Source organism: Oryzias melastigma, linkage group LG21, assembly GCF_002922805.2.
Source record: "Oryzias melastigma strain HK-1 linkage group LG21, ASM292280v2, whole genome shotgun sequence".
Classification (NCBI taxonomy): Eukaryota; Metazoa; Chordata; class Actinopteri; order Beloniformes; family Adrianichthyidae; genus Oryzias; species Oryzias melastigma.
In genome coordinates this window covers 17,654,622-17,673,901 of record NC_050532.1, presented here as the reverse complement: position 1 = coordinate 17,673,901, position 19,280 = coordinate 17,654,622, and the positions used below count along the sequence as shown (strand labels likewise).

Sequence of the window (19,280 nt, the reverse complement as noted above, 5' to 3'; positions counted from 1 at the left end):
TGCTTCAATGTCAGATGTAAAATATTCAGTATAAAATTGAATAAACCTTTTTTTTAGTAAAATACATTTTATTTGAACACCTTTGACCTCTGTGAATAAATGTGTAATAATAAGTAATTAGGCTACTATGTTGGTTGAGGCATTTTTTGCAACTTCGATAAAACGAAACAAAAACAAAGCTACAGATAACAAGTTGACCATAGGTTCTTTTGCTATTATGTTACTGGTCCGGCCCACTTGAGATCAGGCAGGTTGAATGTGGTCCGGCTACGGTCTGGATGCCATAGTCCGCACCAGATGCAGTGTGAGCCCGGGATTAAGGGCCAAACAAAAGGAACAGATTTATCTGTTTCTCGGGTCAAAATAAGATAACTTATTGTGTTATTTTTCCTGTTTACGTTAAGATTTAAAAGTTTAAAGTGAGAATTTAGTAATGAAAAATATGTAACATTTCATATGAACCTAGATTTAACGTTAACAAGGTTTTCTTTCTGGCCAGACTTCTTCTTTATTTTATTTCTGGTCTTCAAATCAGAAATTCACACTACTTTTGGTAATAATGTATTTAAATTTATTTCTATTCTTTATGAAAATCCTATTAAATAAATAACTGAATAGTCCATTTGTATTGCATGTCCCAATAAGGGTGAAGAATGCAGGCGGATTAATTGGTCTTGACGCATTTTCAATTGACCAAATCGGGCCCTCTTTGCAAAATATTTGAACACTCTTGACGTAAACTGAATCACCAGGATCAAACACCACAACAAAACATCCATTGTCAGGTAAGATTAAAAACAGCATAGAGGAGAAATGAACAATATAGATCTGCTCCGTTCATAGTGATGGCAGCAGCATAGGAAGATGCTGCATTCTGTCATTAGAACCGGCAGCTGATGTCACAATCTGGAGTATTTTTGTTTGTCTCCATAATGCGATCCTGAAGACATGAGCAGACACAAAGGAATGATTCCCTCAGCAGATAGCGGACCGCACTGTCCGATTCATCAGGATTAAGTGATGAAAGAGCGACTCGGATAACAGGAATCGTTATTTTCACACATGGACTGGCAACTGTATATACCAGGCCTTAATCCCATTGAGACTTCTTGGGATTTGGCGAGGGGAGACTTTAAATAGCCATCAACGCAAGACCTTGATAGGGAAAAAAGTGTGCATCTCTGGGGAGAAACACGCGATAAATACATCAAACTGATTTAATGCCAAATTATGAGGTGGTCTAACAAAACATGAGCATGCTGCAATTTTGCGTTAAGGCAAAGCATTTATGATTTGACACAAATTACCCTTTTATCTAAGCAGAGTCATCAATACTCTTTCTGATGTGCATTGCACTTTAAAAAAAAAAAAAAAAAAAAAAAACCTTCAGGAGCTACAGAAGCAAAACGTGAGAAAAAGAGCATCAATGTTTCTACACAAGGCCGTGAAGCCTCATAACTCAAACACTGCAACGCTTACCATGAGCTCCGGTCCTCTAGTTTGCTTTAAAAACTTGATTTACAAAGATTCTGTAATGTTCTAACTATGTTTGGATGCAAAAACCTTGTTGTTGTTTGTGATTTCAACTAAAAAAACAGCAGTGTTTGCTTGAAGATTCAATAGAGTTTAGAAGGAGAGCAGCAAAGTCCCCAACGTGAAATGAAATTTGATCCAATAGAAATAGAAACGAAGCTAATAAAAATATTCCCAACTTCCAGCAAAGAAATGTCGAGTTACCACGATCCGTTCCCGAGTCGCCCCTAACCCGTCCAGGAGCTCCGAGATTGAAATGCCGGATTTGTGATATGTCTCAATAATCTTTGCCTCTGGCGTTCTAAAAATATTTACACAAGCAGAAAAGATGTGCTGTCTGTCTTTTCATGGTGTCGGCACTTCCTCCTCCTCCTCCTCCTCACACCAATGAGGACAGCCTTTTGTGCCTGAAGTTGTGCCTTTCACATGGGTTAAATACAGACCCCCCCAAAAGAAAAAAGAAAAAATTAAAATCAGCCGCTGCAATCCTGTACGCGTCCAGTAAACCACATTTACTCCTTTCAATTTTTGCAAAATCTGGCAAAGATGCTCATATCGCATTTTCTTTAAAAGAAAATCTGCGCTAAATTCATTTTTTGTCCGTTTAATAGGCAATTCTCAGGGAAAAATGTTCATAAATCAAACGTAACTTGTAGGGAGTTTTCAGTGTAGAAGCTCTTTTTTTTCCAACAGTTACAACAAACAGGACGGATGCACAGAGATATAACCGTATCAACTAGGAGCGAGTATTGAAAAGAATCTGGTGATACGATATGTATAACGATGTGTGTCTCACAATACGATACGTATCACGATATATCCCAAGACTGCACCAGAATAATTTTTCCCTTTTTTAAAAAAACTATGGCTTAGAAAACCTGAATATTACAACACCTTTCATGTTAATAAAATGGTCATTTTATTTAATGATCACAACATTAAGCACTGTAACTGTATCTCATATACAAGTTGCTTTTATCTAAGGCTGCCACAATTAGTCGATTAGTCACAACTAATTCAATAGTCGATTAATCTTTTTTTTTTCAAATATCAAAACTAAAGTGGGTTTTACATAAATTTTGCCAATGTTCCGATTAGTCGACTAATCGAAAAGAATTAATCGGTGATTAGTCGTATTATATTAAAATAGTTGTTTGTGGCAGCCCTACTTCTACCTAAGCCAATCCATGGTCTTTTTCTTTTTTTCTCTTGGTAAATTAAGAAATATTTGTTCTCAAGGGAATAGTCAATCCGGTCTCATTTCTACAACAAAATATTTTTCAGTTTAAGAAAAAAAAGAAGCATAGAATGAATGTGCCTTACCCAAAAAGGTTCTTAATTTATGATTGCGGAAATAAAGTGCTGTTAATTTCCAACATTGCTAAATGTAGCTTCTTCCAATACTTTTAAATGATTATTGTTGTTTTGGTACGCTGTAGAGCTGCTCATAGAGGTTCAGTGTGCTGTGCTGCCAACTAGTGGTCGGGGATTTAAGTGGAACAAAAACATTAGATGCTAATTATTGCTCATAAATAATTATTTAAATATCGTGTCGTTTGCATTTTAGATTGATACAAGTATCGCCAAATGAAATATCACGATAAATCTCCAAATCAAATTTTCCTGACACCCCTAGTAACAATTAAGTGTTTAGTTAGCACTGGTGGTTAGCAGCACTAATTTTAGGATTAGTAGGAATTTCAGTCGAGAATCACGAAAAAATGTGGAAAAATTATAATAAAAATATTTCGAATAAGTATTTTTCTTTTTTCATCTCCAACAGTGGGATATATTTGAATTAAATTGGATATTTGAAGCCTCTGTGAGTAGTTTATACTGCATGAACAATATTTTGATCTTTTTTAAAAGCATTCAGTGTTTTTTTGATTATTATTATCCTCATGTTTTTCAAAAATAATTATAAAAAAACCTTGTGTTGCTTTCTAGGACATAGTTTCTTCAATGACCTTTTATCATCTGCTTCTGATTAACAATGATTTGAATAAAGAAAAATACTGAGATGCAATTTTAAGCTTTTAAATATGCTACAAGAACGTGTTAAAACAGCAAAAACATGATTTTAATCTAAGTGGGTCTTTAATTCTTAAAATGTTTTCAAGCAAAAATTTGCAAATTATCCAACAAGGAATATTTTGTCAAAAAGGAGCCAAATGAGTGGCTTAGATAAACGTTAAGCCGTCATTTTTAATTAATTTAATAAATGTGGTCGTCGGGTAGTGTCTGTGCAGGTTTTACTCCTTGTAGATGATATCAGGGCATATGTCGGAGCAGGCAGACTTCTTCATGACACTGTTGGCTGACTATAGATTGGGGGAAGATATGAGCTTAATTAGACGTGACAGCTCCCAAATCGTTCTTCATCTCTTTCACAAGGCACACATCTTCTAGTTTCGGCATGCAAATTTTCCAGGGATTCTCTTTCCGGTTTGTGTTCTTAGGAGAGAAACTGCCACGAGCGCTGCATACACGGGCATGCAGGCGGTAGAAAAACCGCTTCTTATGAATCAGCATCATGGCTTTCAAAGGAAATGAGCTAAAACTTGATCAACCAGTTTTTTTATCTGTTGATTTGTTTCCAAAAGATACATAAAACACACTTATTGCTAATGTTGGGAGTTCTTTTTTAAAGTAAATCCTTTTCAGTGCTCAGGCACGCGGAGCTGCCTGTTGATTTGACAGATCACTGATGCACTCTAAGCCGGTGTGTGTTCGTGTGAGCGTGTTCAGTGGCGCACCTGTTAGGCTGTCAGGTCGTGTCATTCTCTCATAAATGTCGTAGTTCTGAGGTCCGTACGGGTCAGCGTTGTGGGGCACAGAGCGAGGCAGAGTGCAGCTGTATTGCTGGGGCACAGCGGTCATGGTAGCCCTGACTGGAGACGATGAGTGGGCGGGCTGCTTCGTCAGCGGAGCGTTATTGTTATCCGCCATCGTCAACGGGGAGTTCATGCGGCCCGTCGACGACCCCGCCGAGGTATGATAGGGCGACGTGGTGCGGCTGGATCGAGAGTTTGTGGAGCTCATGCGTCGCAGTCCTGCGGGGGAGTTTTTCTGGGTGGAGTAGGGCGAGCAGCTGCCGCCGGTGCTGCTGGTGCGCTGGGGTGAGGGCAACGTTGTGGAGTAGATGCTGGCGAGGGGCTTGGGTTCGGTGACAATCGGAGAGCCGTAGGCACTGCTGACGGTGTTGCGCAGAGATCCGCGGGACGGGGACACACTGGTGGCGTAGGCTGGCGAGTGGGAGCGAGAAGGCACTGAGCTAACCCTTCGCATAGCACGGCCAGGTACTGCTGTCGTCACAGCTTGAACCTGCAGAGGGAAAAAAGGAACGTTTACGGTTGGCATACCAAAGAGATGGCAGTGCTGTGAGGGGGCTTTAGCTTGAGCAGCACACAGCATCGCCTAAAACTTAAAATCTTAACACATTTGAATTTGTTGACAAAATAGATTTTTCACCAATCCTATGAGATAGCAAAGAATTAGGGGTGTAACTATTCATTTTAACAATGATTCAGTATTTATTTTATTCAATTCACTTTCAATTTTGGTTCATTTTGAACGATTCAATTCACTGACCTAAGATCGATCCAGGACGTCTTTAGCCAAAAATTCAACCAGTGTGACTCAGAGATAAATACCTGGTCCTGAAAAGTGCAGGCGAAGTTTTCCAGATTTCTTGTATTTCTTGCAAGATAATCAATTGTAATTTAAATATATGTAATTTAAATTATTATTATCTTTTTATAAAAAGATGTTTAAAGGATGACCTTCATGGCTGTTTTGGCACAATTAAATTTCAAAAACCTGTGTTCATCACAGCCTGTGACGTACAATAACACACCATGACTGTACCTGTGCTGACGCCTGGCCTTCAGCCTTCCTCGCCAGTGTACCTGTGCCAGCACCAGGGAAGGAGTGCTGCACCCTCAGCTCAGCCTTGCCCTGGCTCTGGCTGCTGAGATAGCCACTACTGGCATCCTGATAGCCGCTATCGGAGTACGAGTTCATCTGAGCCGAGCCGCTCGAATTCCCTGCGGATCCTGTGAAAGGGAGAAAGAGTGACAGTCAGGACAAAAATGAAACGCGAGGAAGCCAGAGGAGGAAAGGAATGGAGGCAGAGGAGACGCACATCCCAAGAAGTTTCATAACTGACGTGACCTTTACCTAAACAACCTTTCTAATGACCGACATCACTGCAGGGAAGATAACAGCTCTGCCACCCAATGTTTTAGTTCGCCTTCGCCCAGCTTTCAATATAACCTTTAGCAGCAGATCAAATGTTATCACTAGCCTCAGTGACAGAAACTCTGTTTATACTTAAAAATAATAATAATACTTTTGAAAAAGCCACCTATACTTCCCACTGCAGTATAACTTATATTATATTACCAAGTTATATAATACCTGATGGTTAAGATGTGTTAAGATGTGTGTTTTACATCCAACTATGCCAAAAAAACGTGACTTAAACACCCCAAAAATACATACAATACTTAAAACATGAGGATACTTAACAACATACGAGACATTTTTGATGAAAAAATAGAAATGTCCTGCAAGGTATACATCCTCTAACTGCCCAATCTCTTACTTTGTCAAGGACTTGAATAGAAAATCTCAAAACAATTAGAAGATAATTTGGTGAACGTTTGTGCTCCTAACTGCCACCCATCCAGAATGCATCCTGGTAAAAGTCACCATTGCATTTTGTGTGTGAAACTGATCACACGTAGATTTATTTCATTAAAAAAAAGCAGTGAAAGTGTGATGACACAGATCACAACCTGCATGTTTCGGGGTAATGGACTCGCCACCATCGTCCATCACTTATGTCCTCTACTGGCTCAAAGGGGAAACTACTCTGGCTGTTCTCTGCAACTTTAATGCAGATGTGAGAGGCACAATGAGGGCACAACGTCTGCTTTTCAGCATGCTGGGAAAAAAGGGGTTACGGGCACTCAAAACGCTCAAGTGCCAGTATAAAAATAGCAGAAAATTACCATCAATACAGAGAAAAGAGGACTGCGGAGGATAGAGAGAAGGCAACAACAGACCCTCACTTTCATGAAGGGAAGTCTGCTCTGGGGAGTACAGAGACACCTGCTCTGACTCAGTCCTAATTCGGTAGCTGGGCGACTGGGAGCTGTCAGTCACTCGAGACTTGTTGTCCCCTGAGGTGGAGACATCTGAGAAGAAAGAGCAGACCACAAGGTTAAACAAGCAGAGTAAAAACAAGACATTTGATCAGGGATTTCTTTTTTTAGAATTTAAAGAAAACAAAGTTCACAACCTTTGCTCAACAGTTATGCACTTTTTAATGCCTCACTAATATTTTCTTACACTCCTCCCCCTTTTCGTGCGCAAAAGCAACTGGTTCGTTCGACAGAAACTGGAATTAGCCATCTCACGAGCCTGTGCACAATGCCTCCGCATAGTCACTGTGTAGTTAAGCGTGACCAGAGTGAATGGACTCTTCTGCAATCACCAGAACAAAAGGCAGCAGACAGAAGGGATGCGAAACGATGGCAGAAACCCTGCCTGCTTAGCTCGGTTTGAATGAACGCTGAATGCTCTAAACTACTTACCATTGTTGCCTAAGCTGTCCTCCGGAAAAAAAAAAACTGTTGACACACAGGCGACGTCTGACAACCCGACATGTTGCACTTTCCCCTCCAGACACCTCAGGGTGTTTGCATCTCTACGGGCTGGATTGGCTCAGTCCAGTATAAAGATGGTCTTAAGCCAAATTGCCAGAATACACAAGATTATCGCCTGCAGGGAAAAAGTCAACCCTTGTGTGACCCGGATCTGTCGACTGCTGTAAACTCACTCTAAATTAATCCTTCTCACCGTTCACCAAATGTGTCACATCTGACAGGGTAGGTAATGATATAAAAAGACCATTTTATCCCAGATGCTTCATAGTTCTTTATCACTTTGAACAGTTCTAGGCAAGGTTATTTTAAAAAAAAAAAGGGAAAAATTCAATCAACCTCACTGGGATGATATTGGGATAAAAAGCCAACAAAAACTCATAGTTGTCGTGACTGTTGACAACTAAACAACTTGAAAGTTTAAACAGGAATTAAAACTTTAGAGAAACTCTGGCGTCATATTCTGAAATGTTAAATATTTTACTTCTGTTTTGTCCTAAAAGGGTTGAGAGACTCTTTAGCGGTCTCTTATGTCCACCGCTGTGCATGTTTCTTCTCTTTGGAGCTGCATGTTGTTGTAATGGTTAGCACTCTCACCTCTCAGCAAAAAGGCTCTGGTTTAAATCCCGTCTGTGACGGTTCTGTGTGGAGTTTGCATGTGTTTAAATGTGTTTTATAGGTTCATGTATCTCTCTAAATTGTCCCTAGGAGTGAATGTGAGTGTGTGTGAAGTGTTAGGGATGTGACAAATTGGCTACCTGTTCAGGGCGTCCCTGCTTTTGCCCAACAGTAGCTGGGATAGGCTCCAGCAACCCAGTGACCCAAAGGGATCAAGGAGGTTCAGAAAATGGATGGATGGATGAATTAAACTGCTCGTAATCCGAATTCTTACCCTAGTTTCTAACTCCTAACAAACTATGTGTTGGACTGTATAGTGCCTTGGAATTTAAAAGCAATTCGGACACGATGCTCGCTACTCTTCTTTTGTTTTTCTAAACGGCGGATATAACATCACCAATTTCACGTTTTCATGAGTTTGAAAAAAATGTTAGTAAAGGATTTTTTTAGGTGTTCCCATGATTTAAAAAATACATCATCATGTGTGATTAAAAAAATTAAAGCCTTTAAAGAGGTGATATTTTTGACGCTTTTATTCTTATAGGCGTTCAGATTTTGCATCTGCAGTGACTCCTATGCCTCCTTGTCAAATGTGACACTTCCATATCGAACGACAGCGCTTGATCTGAGCAGCGGGGACGAAGACAAGGAGAAAACTCGATTTTCTGGTGTTTTCCTCCCCCCTGCAGTGGCCGATTGCTGTGCCTGCATCGACATTTCCACGGGCAAAGAGACCCGTTTTTCCTGTTTCCCTGCAGGGTTAGTCAATGGGTCACGAGGCCAATACACTTGAAAAAAAGTCAAACATTTAGAGCTGAATTCATTCAACGTGGAAAATGTACATTTACCACAATGGACTCCCATTTATCATGTTTGGAAGTCAATAGAAAACCAAAACAGTGATTACGATTAGTCCCAGAGTCTGTTCTAACACTAATGAAAAGCACTCAGCAAGGAAATGGGGAGCAGACAGCAAATGAGAAAAGCAAATGGCATTAATATTCCCAGAGCATATGTACAGCAATAACACACCCCTGTGGGGACAACTGACAGAATCGACAATAAAAGATTAATGGCCATTACAAAAATCCCGCTTTCCGCCGCAATTAAGAAACCGTGAAAGACATTAGAAAATGCGATTCATTATCTATTCTCCTAAAGATCTGATAAGGATGAGGGCTACACAAAAAGACACTGAGGGAATCTGAGGAAGATCCTTCCGCTACCTGTCACTAATGCCGTTCTGTTTGACTGAGCAGACACAGCTTAAATGACTATTAAAACAAGAGCATGCCCGGAGCTGTCAAATGCCTGGATGAAAAGGCTTGCATTAGTGTAGATTATGAGGGAAATGTAAAACATGGCAGCGCTGCAGCCCCGTACACTGACAGCCACTAAGTGAAAAGTAAAAAAACACTTAGGGAAACAGTTATGCCTCACTCTCTCAGCACTCCATAAATTGATTTAACACCACATCTACCATCATTACCATTCTAGTGGACCACAGCAGAGAGAAGACAACTGATGTTTATTAATGTCTCTTTAGATCAACTAATTAAACAAAAACAAATGATTAGCTTTTAAAAAAAGATAATGGATACATTGAGAATAAGAACATTTCTATATTTATCAAAAGTTGTATAAATTATGTGAGTATATAAATTCATTTTGGGACAGAAACTTGAGTAAAAGGAGTGTTGGGGTCAGACCACCAAATGTTTTCATGGAGTAATACACTGTTAATTTATTGTATTTAGATCCAAGGAATAGCAGTTGAGTTAGTGAGGGAACATACCTGCAGTTTTCCATGGCAGGGACTTCTCAGATGAACTGGAAAAAAAGAACAAAAAATGTTAGAAAGTTCGTGAAAAATTCTTTCTGTCTTTAAAGTTAGCATTGTCCCTAATACCTGCACTCTGAGCACCAGCCCCTCCCAAATCACAAAAACCCGCTGATGTCACAAAGTGAGAACAGCCCCTTTCAGGAAGAGTCTACACTGCCAGAACCGCCCCCAGGCTAACACAAACACCCAATTTCTGTTGTTTGTTTTCACTGACAAAGTACCGAGCCCGCTTTGGGATGATGTCATAAAATGGGCGGCACCCACAAGCAGCGAAAGGCGGTGCCTCAGTGATCAAGGCATCTTATGTACGGGTATGACAAAATTTTACAAAAATAACTCATATTTTATCATTTATTTATTCTTGAGAGTCCGAAAGGTAATTTGTGATAACATCGATGGATATAGTTCACTCTGAAAGACTTCAGAAAAGCATGGCACGCTCTTTAAGTTCTCTTCGGTCAGTGCAACATTCATATGATAAAATTTAGGACAAAATAAATTGTACATAAAATAAGGACGCACAATTAATTAAAGTGTTAAAATTAGTTTTTTGTTAGTTTGTTTTTTGTAAAAACAGAAAAAAATACAAATTCTTTGGAGTACAAGTCACATTTTTTTTGTATAGTTTGACCTAGGATGTGACTTGTATGTATTTCTAAAAATCAATTTCAACAACCACTAGAGGGCACTGTAGGTGTTTGTATCAGTATTTGCTACTAACAGCAACATAGAAGAAGAGTTGTTCAGTCAAGAATTCTACAGGTTTAGAGACGCAACGTTTTTTGTTGACTTGTTAGCATATGTTGCAGTATTATACTAACTAGTGGGCTGCACGGTGGCGCAGTGGTTAGCGCTCTTGCCTCACAGCGAGAAGGCCCCGGTTCGAATACCGGCTGGGACCTTCCTGTGTGGAGTTTGCATGTTCTCCCCGTGCATGCGTGGGTTTTCACCGGGGACTCCGGCTTCCTCCCACCGTCCAAAAACATGCTTCATAGGTTAATTGGCGACTCTGAATTGCCCCTGGGAGTGAATGTGAGAGTGGATGGGTGTGTGATTGAGGCCCTGAGACAGACTGGCGACCTGTCCAGGGTGTACCCCGCCTTCGCCCATCAGTAGCCGGGATAGGCTCCGGCACCCCCGCGACCCCGAAAGGGAAGAAGCGGTCTGGAAGATGGATGGATTATACTAACTAGACGCTTACTAAATTCTTCCTAAGCTTCATGAAGCTAAATACAGTTACAGTAGTGAAGCGTGTTTATCTTCAGTCTATTGTTGATATCTATTCCATTATGATTTGCCTTTCATGATGAAATGTCTGTTCTTGTTTCTGGATTTTGTTACATACATTTCTCCCAAAGTGTGACTTAGTACTGAAAATGTTTCTCTTAATTATGCATATTTTTTGCTATAGAAAATTAAAATTTGCAGTAAATTATAGTCCAAAAAATATGGTAAATATAATAGCCAAATTTAGTATTCAAAATGTGATAAAAAAAAATGCATTAAATAACTGTCTATATGGTTGTTTATTTTCATAAACTGTTTCAATAGTGGTAAATGAAAATAAAGTGTTATTTTTAACAAAACTGTAAAAACGTTTTTTTAAAACAGTTAATAATTTATCTAATGGCTAAAATGTGAAGAAAACCTGAAAGAACAGAATCTGAATAAGAAATGTAATCTGTGATCTTGAGCCTATCTTCAAAAACAGCCATGACCTTGTCATAAACATGGTTGCTGAGCCTCACAAAAACCACTAGAAGAAGAATATTAGTTGGTTTGTGATCCACCATCATAGAACAAAGCTCTGCGGTGTAAAAACAAAGCGACCTGTGAACATGATCCAGGAAAGCCACTATCTTACTTGGGCCAAAGCCCGCTCAAATGGACTGAGGCGAGGTTCAAAAAAGTTCTTTGATCAGAAAAACTGAAAACTATTTTTGATAAACATAGGCACGGTGCCCTCCGGCCAATGGGACGGGCAGCTTACACATCTGAAGATTAGAGCGTACTCAGGTTTTAGAGCAGTTCAAGCTTCTTTGGAGCTCTCTTTTACAGGTCCAGACACCAAGATAGGCAAGGATATCAGAGCGGATGTTCTAGAAGTAAACATTGGCCCTTATCAACCATTATACAGCCCTTTTTAAATAAAAAAAATGTTAATTTCTCTCTACGTTTTGCATAGTAAAAACTCTTTTTGGATCTAAAGAAGCAACAAGTCGACACTTTATTTTCTGAAAGTTGGAGCTAAATACATTGGCGCTGAAGTTTGTGTTTTCTGCAGTAGAGTTTTATTAAACTGTATTTACATTTTTGGTCAAAATATCAAGTAGACCTCCTATTGAACCAGTATACATTTTCAAGTTAATCTGAGGAACATTGTTTTTAAGAAAAGCGCAAAGGTCAGAAATGTTTATTTTTTTATGGAGTGACATCTTGTTTTTTATTTTACACAATAAATAAAAATAAAAGAAAAATGAAGTAAAAGTGTCATCAAATTTTAACACTGTCTTCGATTAACTTAAAAAATGAACAAAACCTGCCATTTTCCTGTTCCTCTGTTCACCTCTAGCATGTCTCACAAGGCAAATGAAAGTGTCTGACATGATAATAAGAGTAAATATCTCAGTGTGATGTGATGACAGTTATAAAGAAGTGCTTTTAAATTTCCCCTCATTTGATGTACGGTCCATTCACCTAAGAACTAATCATTTGACTTTCACTTCCTCTATAAATTTTAAAGGAAAACGAGAAATATGTTTTTAAAAAAATGAGTATAAGTATATAATTTTCTGTACAGGGTAATAATGGAGTCAGGAGTAGATTTTTGTTCACTACATTTTAGAGAAGTTAAAATATGGCAAAGGAGTAACCACCCCTATTTTTGTTCTACAAGTATTTTTTTGTGTGTTACAATTTTTGTGTGTTTCTGTTCCAGATGTATATATTATTTTTAAATTAATCTAAAGCAAATTATTAATGATAAAGAAAGGAAAAGACTGAGACTAGGAAACCAGGAGAAAATGACATCAACCTTTAAAAGAATAACCCGAATAAAACTCTGGAAATACTCCACAAATGAATCTTGGATTAAGACTTTTTAAAGAGTTTTTTTGCACGTTTCTTCAGCATAAACCCCTGCAAACTGTTCAGTAAGATTTTGGTTAATGGAAGTCAAATCTTCTACATTCTCTGTCTTTTCCCCAGACTTGCCACACAACAGTTCATGCTGCATAAAATCCTGGACTTTAAATTAAAGAGTCTTTCTGCTTGTTAGAGGAACAAAAGCTCTTTGACAAACGGCTACTATGTATAAAACACTGACTCATTCAGTTTAACAAAACACAAGCTGGCTGTTGCTTCCTGTCTTGTATAACATTGCTGTACAACAAACACAAGACAGGCCTTTATTTATGTATTTATTATTTATGTCCCTATTTTTTTAAATTGAGGCAAATAAGTATAGCATAAAGGACTGCTTTAATACTATAAATATATATTTTTACAATTACTCATTAAAAATATTTTTAAACAATTTAGTGATTTTTACGTTTTTTTTATTTTTTATTATTGCATGAATGCTGTTGTGTTAATATGCTTTTCCTGTGTATTACGGTTCACCTTTTGCAGTCTGACTGATTTTTTGTGCCTGTTTTTTCTTAAGCAGTGCATTGTGTTCTGTCCTGACTCATGTACAGAGACGTGAAGTTTCCCAGAGTTACATAAATCTTCAAACACGAGCAGATCTTTGTTTTTGTTCTTTAGTACTGAGACTATTTTTCTATATAGGTTTAAACTTTGAATGTTTTAAACAAGAGAGAAAAGTTTGAAACTGTTTATGTCAGTCTGAGAAAAGCATGAATGTGAGAGATTTTACAGCCTTAAAATGTCAAATTTCTTCTTCACAGATTATTTTTCTAACATAATCCTGCGATAAACAATAGACCCCTGAACAGCATTATGGTCCCATACAAACATTTTAAAACTGTTTTATACAGAAATGAGAAAAGTTATATTAAGTTAGAGTATAACTTCTAAGTTAAAACCATGTTTTTTGTAACTTGTATTCATCTTTTCGTGCCTTTTTAAAGACCCACTCCAATAAAAAAAATATTTTTTTGGTATTTTTAACATGTTTTTAAAATAGTTTAAAATTAAACTTCCATTAATTTTTTGAGTGGATCAAGAGCAGATGAAAACCCAGTTTGAACAAGTTCAGGTTTATAACACAGCAATTGCCTAAAGTCTCCCTTATCTCCTCCAATTCTAAATCTTCCACTTGCAGACAAATAGATCCATTAACTTCTTCTTTTTTCTCGTCTGAGCTGACATCTGGCTAAAACTGAATGGCTGCATAACTCCGATATTTCTCGCCATTTTTTTTAGCTTGGGTATGTTTGTGAGGAGCTGTTAGCTGACGGAAGAAAGTGTAAACAAAGGCATGCTGGGATTTTAGCATAGGCTAACTTCTGTGTCAACAACACAACCCAGAGGGAAATTTCTAATGAGCTCTGCCTATGGGCAGCAAATATGTCTCAAAAAATTGTTGATTTTGGCAAAAAAAAAAAAATCTACAAATTCATCATTTAAAAAACACTAGGAACAATTTTACAATAAAAAAATATTTTGCTCTACAAAAATTCTTCAACAGGTTACAATCAAGTGGAAAACTATCCACTGTCGTCATAAGTGACTCGCTGCAGGTGTAACAATGGAAGGACTCTGTATTTCCCATAATCCACTTTGGTTCTTGAATGACTGGGGGGGTGAAAGGTTCGCCCTTTTTTGATGAGTTTTGCCAGAGGTCAGAATAGATTATTCACTCTTTCTATGCTTGTAGAAATGAAAAGAGTAGCCCCACTAGAGGTGTCATGAAATGTAATGACTCTCATCAGAGCGCCTAAGGCTTCTGTCACCTCTGCTGTTGCCCCCACGGTGCTATTGAACCTCACATTTATAATGTAATGTCTATGTTAAAAGCTGATCTCCACTGAAGCCCGGTCGCCCTGGAGCAACCACTTTGTTTGATTATTTGTGTTTTTAAAAAGGAAAGGAAAATGTGTGTAAATGGTACTACATGTTTATTTATGGGGCTGGAGGAGGCGCTGCTTTTATTGTGTAAAGAGCCAACATTTGCATGTTTTTGTAAAACCTGAACGAGCAGAGAATGCTAATATATCTGTTTCTGGTGTGGTTTGATGTCAGAAGTGAATCACGGACAGAGGAGGACCAAACCGCCTGGAATAATCCCGCAGTTCCAACAGATGCTCACCTGTGGGCGGTACTGCTTGACCAAGATAAAGAGGGGGAAGGAAAGATGAAGAAGAAACCAGCTAGTTCAGCTCATCCTCTATATATCACGTACTAATAAGTGTCTGCACTTCTTCACTACATTTTCTGACTTCTTCCTGATCTCCTTTGCGTCATTGTTTTTTGCTCTTCATAATACTCTGCGCTTATATATATATTTTTTTATTTAACCTCCATACTTCAGTTCACGCTCAACTGAACCGTTTCGCCTGTTTGGTCCGCATCAGACTTCAGGTGAGCTTTCATGCTTGACCATCCGAAGGACTTAATCCTCTGGCACATCTTTGAAATCAGTTGTAAAGCTAAATCTCCGATTAACCCTTTAACACCTGAATTGTAGCTCCAGTGTTGAAATTCTTAGAATTATTCGTGAACTATTTAAGTGTATAACAGCACTTTTCTCTACATTAGAACCAGTAGGAATTACATTAATTGTGTAAACAGTTGAAGAGTTACAGTAGTTCATAGAGCACTTGTTATCCTGCTGTTGCCAACAACAGTGCTGGTGTTAAAAGGTAAAAAAAAAAACTTTTTTTTGTGTTTTTGACATGTTCTAGTTGCATTTTTTCAAATGATGGAGAACATTTTTAAAGAAAATTGATCTAAAAATTGAAAATCTGAGTATTCATTTTTTTAATATCGTATTGGATCAGGATCAGATGAAAACCCACGGTTTGAAAAAGCTCCCTGGTCTGATCCATTGTGATGCATCCACTTGTAGACTAATAGATCCATTTACATTCTTTGCTTTTCTCAACCAAGCTGGAATCTTTCTCAAAACTATACGACTATAGCTAACACTGTTCGTCATTTTTGTTGCAATGCTAATTAGGGCTGGGTTAATAAAAACAAATAATCGAGTTGAATTGATTTAAGCTTAATAAATCAACAATCGATTCATAAAAGATATAAATCAATTTAGCACATAAAGCTAAAGACCGCTAGCTTGATGCTAGCATTTAATAGATTTCCCATAGGTCGGCTAATGCTAATGCTCGGTTGATCTAAACATACAATCTGCCTTTATAAGAGTATTTTTCTTGCAAGACAATTATCTTGAAACAAGACTCTTCTTCCTTTCTTACGACTGCGTTTATGCAGTGTCAAAAACAACCCTAAGTAACCTTGATCTGCACATGCACAGCTGCACAAACTTTGCTGAGACATCTTCACACCTGTCAGCAGCTGTTGTTTGGAGAAAACTTTGCACCTGGTTAAAAATGTTTTACATTGGAAGCCCCTTTCACACGGCCACTTCTCGTCTCTTTTTTTGCAATTCTGTGTGAAACATACTGTTCAGGACGAATGTTTTAGTAACTAGCAAAATGTCCCTGTGCTGCTCCTTTTACCACGGGAACCAGAGACGGCGTGCTCTGGGGAGACAGTCAAAACATTTGATAAGGCAGTCTGCCTACGAGATTTTATGTCTTTCTGAGATCCAGCTATTTCACTTGTGTCACCTTCAAGCTAAGAAATGTACCTTTAATATAGCATATAGAATTAAATCCAGACATCTGTGTGAACCAAAATCACAAGTGTGTAGGCAGAATGAAGTCGGACCTTTATTTCTCATATCTGTGTGAAAGGGGCTTCAGAGGATACAGATTTTCCTGGGAGAAAATCTCTGGAAATTGCTGTAATTTTCCTCTCCTGATTATATGAAGAAGGTTTCCAGTTTACATGACACTGCAAGGACCAGGCTGTGCTGTTAGATGCACTTCAAAGCATTTAAAGCGTGAACTCTTTAAAGGCAGAGATGAAATTGCGTCCTCTCTCCTGCCACACATACGTGCAGATTTCTGTAAAGCTGATTATTTTCATCAAGATTCGAATCTAAAAATAAAAAAATACAAAAAAACAACAGACAATGTTTATCCCCTAACCTCATTACAGTAACCAAAATTCTTCTCAGCACGACAGAAAAGAAACAGGAACGTTTTAGAAAATCTAAAACTTACATTCAATTTAGCCTTAGTAAATAAAAGCTTGTAAAAATAATTCTGGCAACAACAAAAATGGACAGCAGAACCATACAGTCCACCCTATTAAAGACGCTGAGCAGCTTATAACAAACCTATATTACCATAAGGCTCCATACTATAAAGTATGGGGCCTGCTGGGAGGGAAGGAAACACCATGTGTTGGATTATGGCTTTCCGCGCGTGTTTGTGTGTGCATCTTCTGATTACCTGCTGCTCCCCGTGCCTGGTGACTCCGCTTCAAGTCTGCATCTTTCCAGCTGATTGGCCACAATCTGCCTCTCCACTTCCAGCTCCCGAGTCAGCCGTTCGAACTGGAGCTCCTGCAGGTGAGCGCAACATAAAACGGGCATGGGACTGAAGGTCAACTTAATGCACCGTCATCGAGGCTTTTTATGAAGTTTGTGGTGACAAATGTGAGAGCCATAAAGCCAATAGGAGGCTTTGCACTTTCACAGCTTGCTGTTTGCAGATTTGTGCAGCATCACAGTTGTGTGGATTAATCACGGTACACTATAGAGGATAAAGGTAATGAGGGAAACAGTTTTTTACCTACCAATTTATAAGTGAAGAAACAGTTCTAAACTATAAAGTAAAAAATACTAGATAAATTCATAAATATAAACTTTAAACACAGAGAAAAAGCCTTGCAGTATAGATGATTATGCCATTTCTGCAGCCCACACAGTGGAATAAGCACCTCTTCAGTGGGGGATACTTAGCCTTTGTGGCACTTTTATTATGAGAGCCACGAAGAAATCAGCCTTTGACTAATTATCTAGCTGGAGCAAGCCTCCACTGCATTATGGTACTCAAGACGCCTCAGATATACACAAATACAGCAAATATTTACAAGTAAATACACTCAGAATGCAGCACGTCTCACATCTAACTCACCATAAAGTCACTCCACAGATGGACGGTTTCTCTCATTGCTGTCCTTTGCTGTCCCATGTAATGGCCATTACCATGGTCAATTACATTCACAGCCAGTCGCCCACACACAAGGCGAGCACACACAAACTGGATACTTCTTTTGTGACCTGTCTGAGGAAATTTAAAGAGTCTACATCAACGCGACCAGCCTTCTTTTCACACCTCTCCTGTGCTCCCTGGGGCTGTGCTGAAAATTCACTCCACATTGTCGACATGCTCTGCTCACCCCTCCCACTCCCAAACTTTATACAGCCTGACTCTCCTCTTCTTCCTCTTCTTCTTCTGCTGGAGATATCTAACGCTTGGCTGCAGTGGGAGCCGGTTTAGACGGGTGGGGAAAGCTGCTACGCTCTGCTCTTCCTAATGCACTGGCATTTCTAATGAGTTTCAGACACCAAACTTAAAAAAAAAAAAAAAGAAGAAGACGGATCCGTCTCTGATCAATCTCCTCTAATGATTCTGCTGCACCATTCAGACCAACACAATGAAACCTGCATAGGACAGAGAAGCTGTCAGAATTGCCCCTCATCATCCCTTTCTCTGTCCCACCTTTTATCTGTGCCTAACATAAATTGAGCACATGCTTAAGACCCACTCTGATAAAAATCGTGTTTTTGGTGTTTTTAACATATTCTTGTGGTATTTTTCTGATGATTGAGGACAATTTTAAGAAAATAAAGCTCAAATTTGCTCTTGTGAGAGTTTCTTTATTAAAATCGTTATAAAAAAGGAACAGACGAAAAACGACATTTGAAAAGGCGGTTATAAATAAACGTATACGGGTACCGGTAGTGTTAGGTTGGGGGTGTGAGGGTCTATAAGCTAGCGGGAGAGCGTGTAAATAGAGAGCTCTTACTAACAGGAAGGGAAGGGGGGCAGGGCTGCTATCATAGAACGTTTATAAGAACTGGATTGTGTTGAGGTCCCCCCACAGGAAATGCCTTACCTTCGGCCCTCGCGAAATCAGGCCAGAGCCTTCACCGTCACTTCCTAATACGTCTGCCGCCATATTTCAACCAACTGCCACCCCTCGACAGCGATTAGTTCGAGTCGGTCTGAGTCACGATTTTAAAGGACCTGCTGTCGCCAATCATGAGTGAGCTGGTTTGAAGCCCACATCCCTTCCACTGAATGCGGCTATGGGGAATCTGTCAATCAAACTTTCGAGGCGGAGCTAGTCTGAGGCATCTGATTGGTCAGTTTGTAATTTGAATAACTGGTGATTAAGAAAAAATATCTTTAAAGAAAAATTAGGATTATTAAATACATGCTAAGAAGAATGCATTAAAGCAAGAATCCATTTCATTTCTCAATGAAAGTCTATGGGATTTGGCCTTCTTGCAACGCACATGTACTTCCTATTTGGAACGTGAGAGGGGAGGGGTTGAGCTC

General features: G+C 38.9%; 1 protein-coding gene across 5 annotated transcripts in view; it reads right to left on the bottom strand.

Annotated features, from left to right (window-relative positions):
• The window catches only part of LOC112155429 (plakophilin-4), an 88,003-nt gene that overhangs the window by 32,626 nt on the left and 36,097 nt on the right, over positions 1-19,280 (bottom strand). For 2 of the 5 annotated variants that reach the window (XM_024287034.2, XM_024287036.2), the window contains exons 3-7: positions 17,163-17,275; positions 9,616-9,650; positions 6,603-6,734; positions 5,401-5,588; positions 4,290-4,857 (exon numbers count right to left, since the gene is read on the bottom strand). In XM_024287034.2, the coding sequence (XP_024142802.1) occupies positions 4,290-4,857; positions 5,401-5,588; positions 6,603-6,734; positions 9,616-9,650; positions 17,163-17,275 (1,036 nt within the window). Of the gene's footprint in view, positions 1-4,289; positions 4,858-5,400; positions 5,589-6,602; positions 6,735-9,615; positions 9,651-17,162; positions 17,276-17,849; positions 18,501-19,280 lie in introns of those variants that run through there. The other 3 variants (XM_024287035.2, XM_024287039.2, XM_024287038.2) reach the window with 2 other exon arrangements.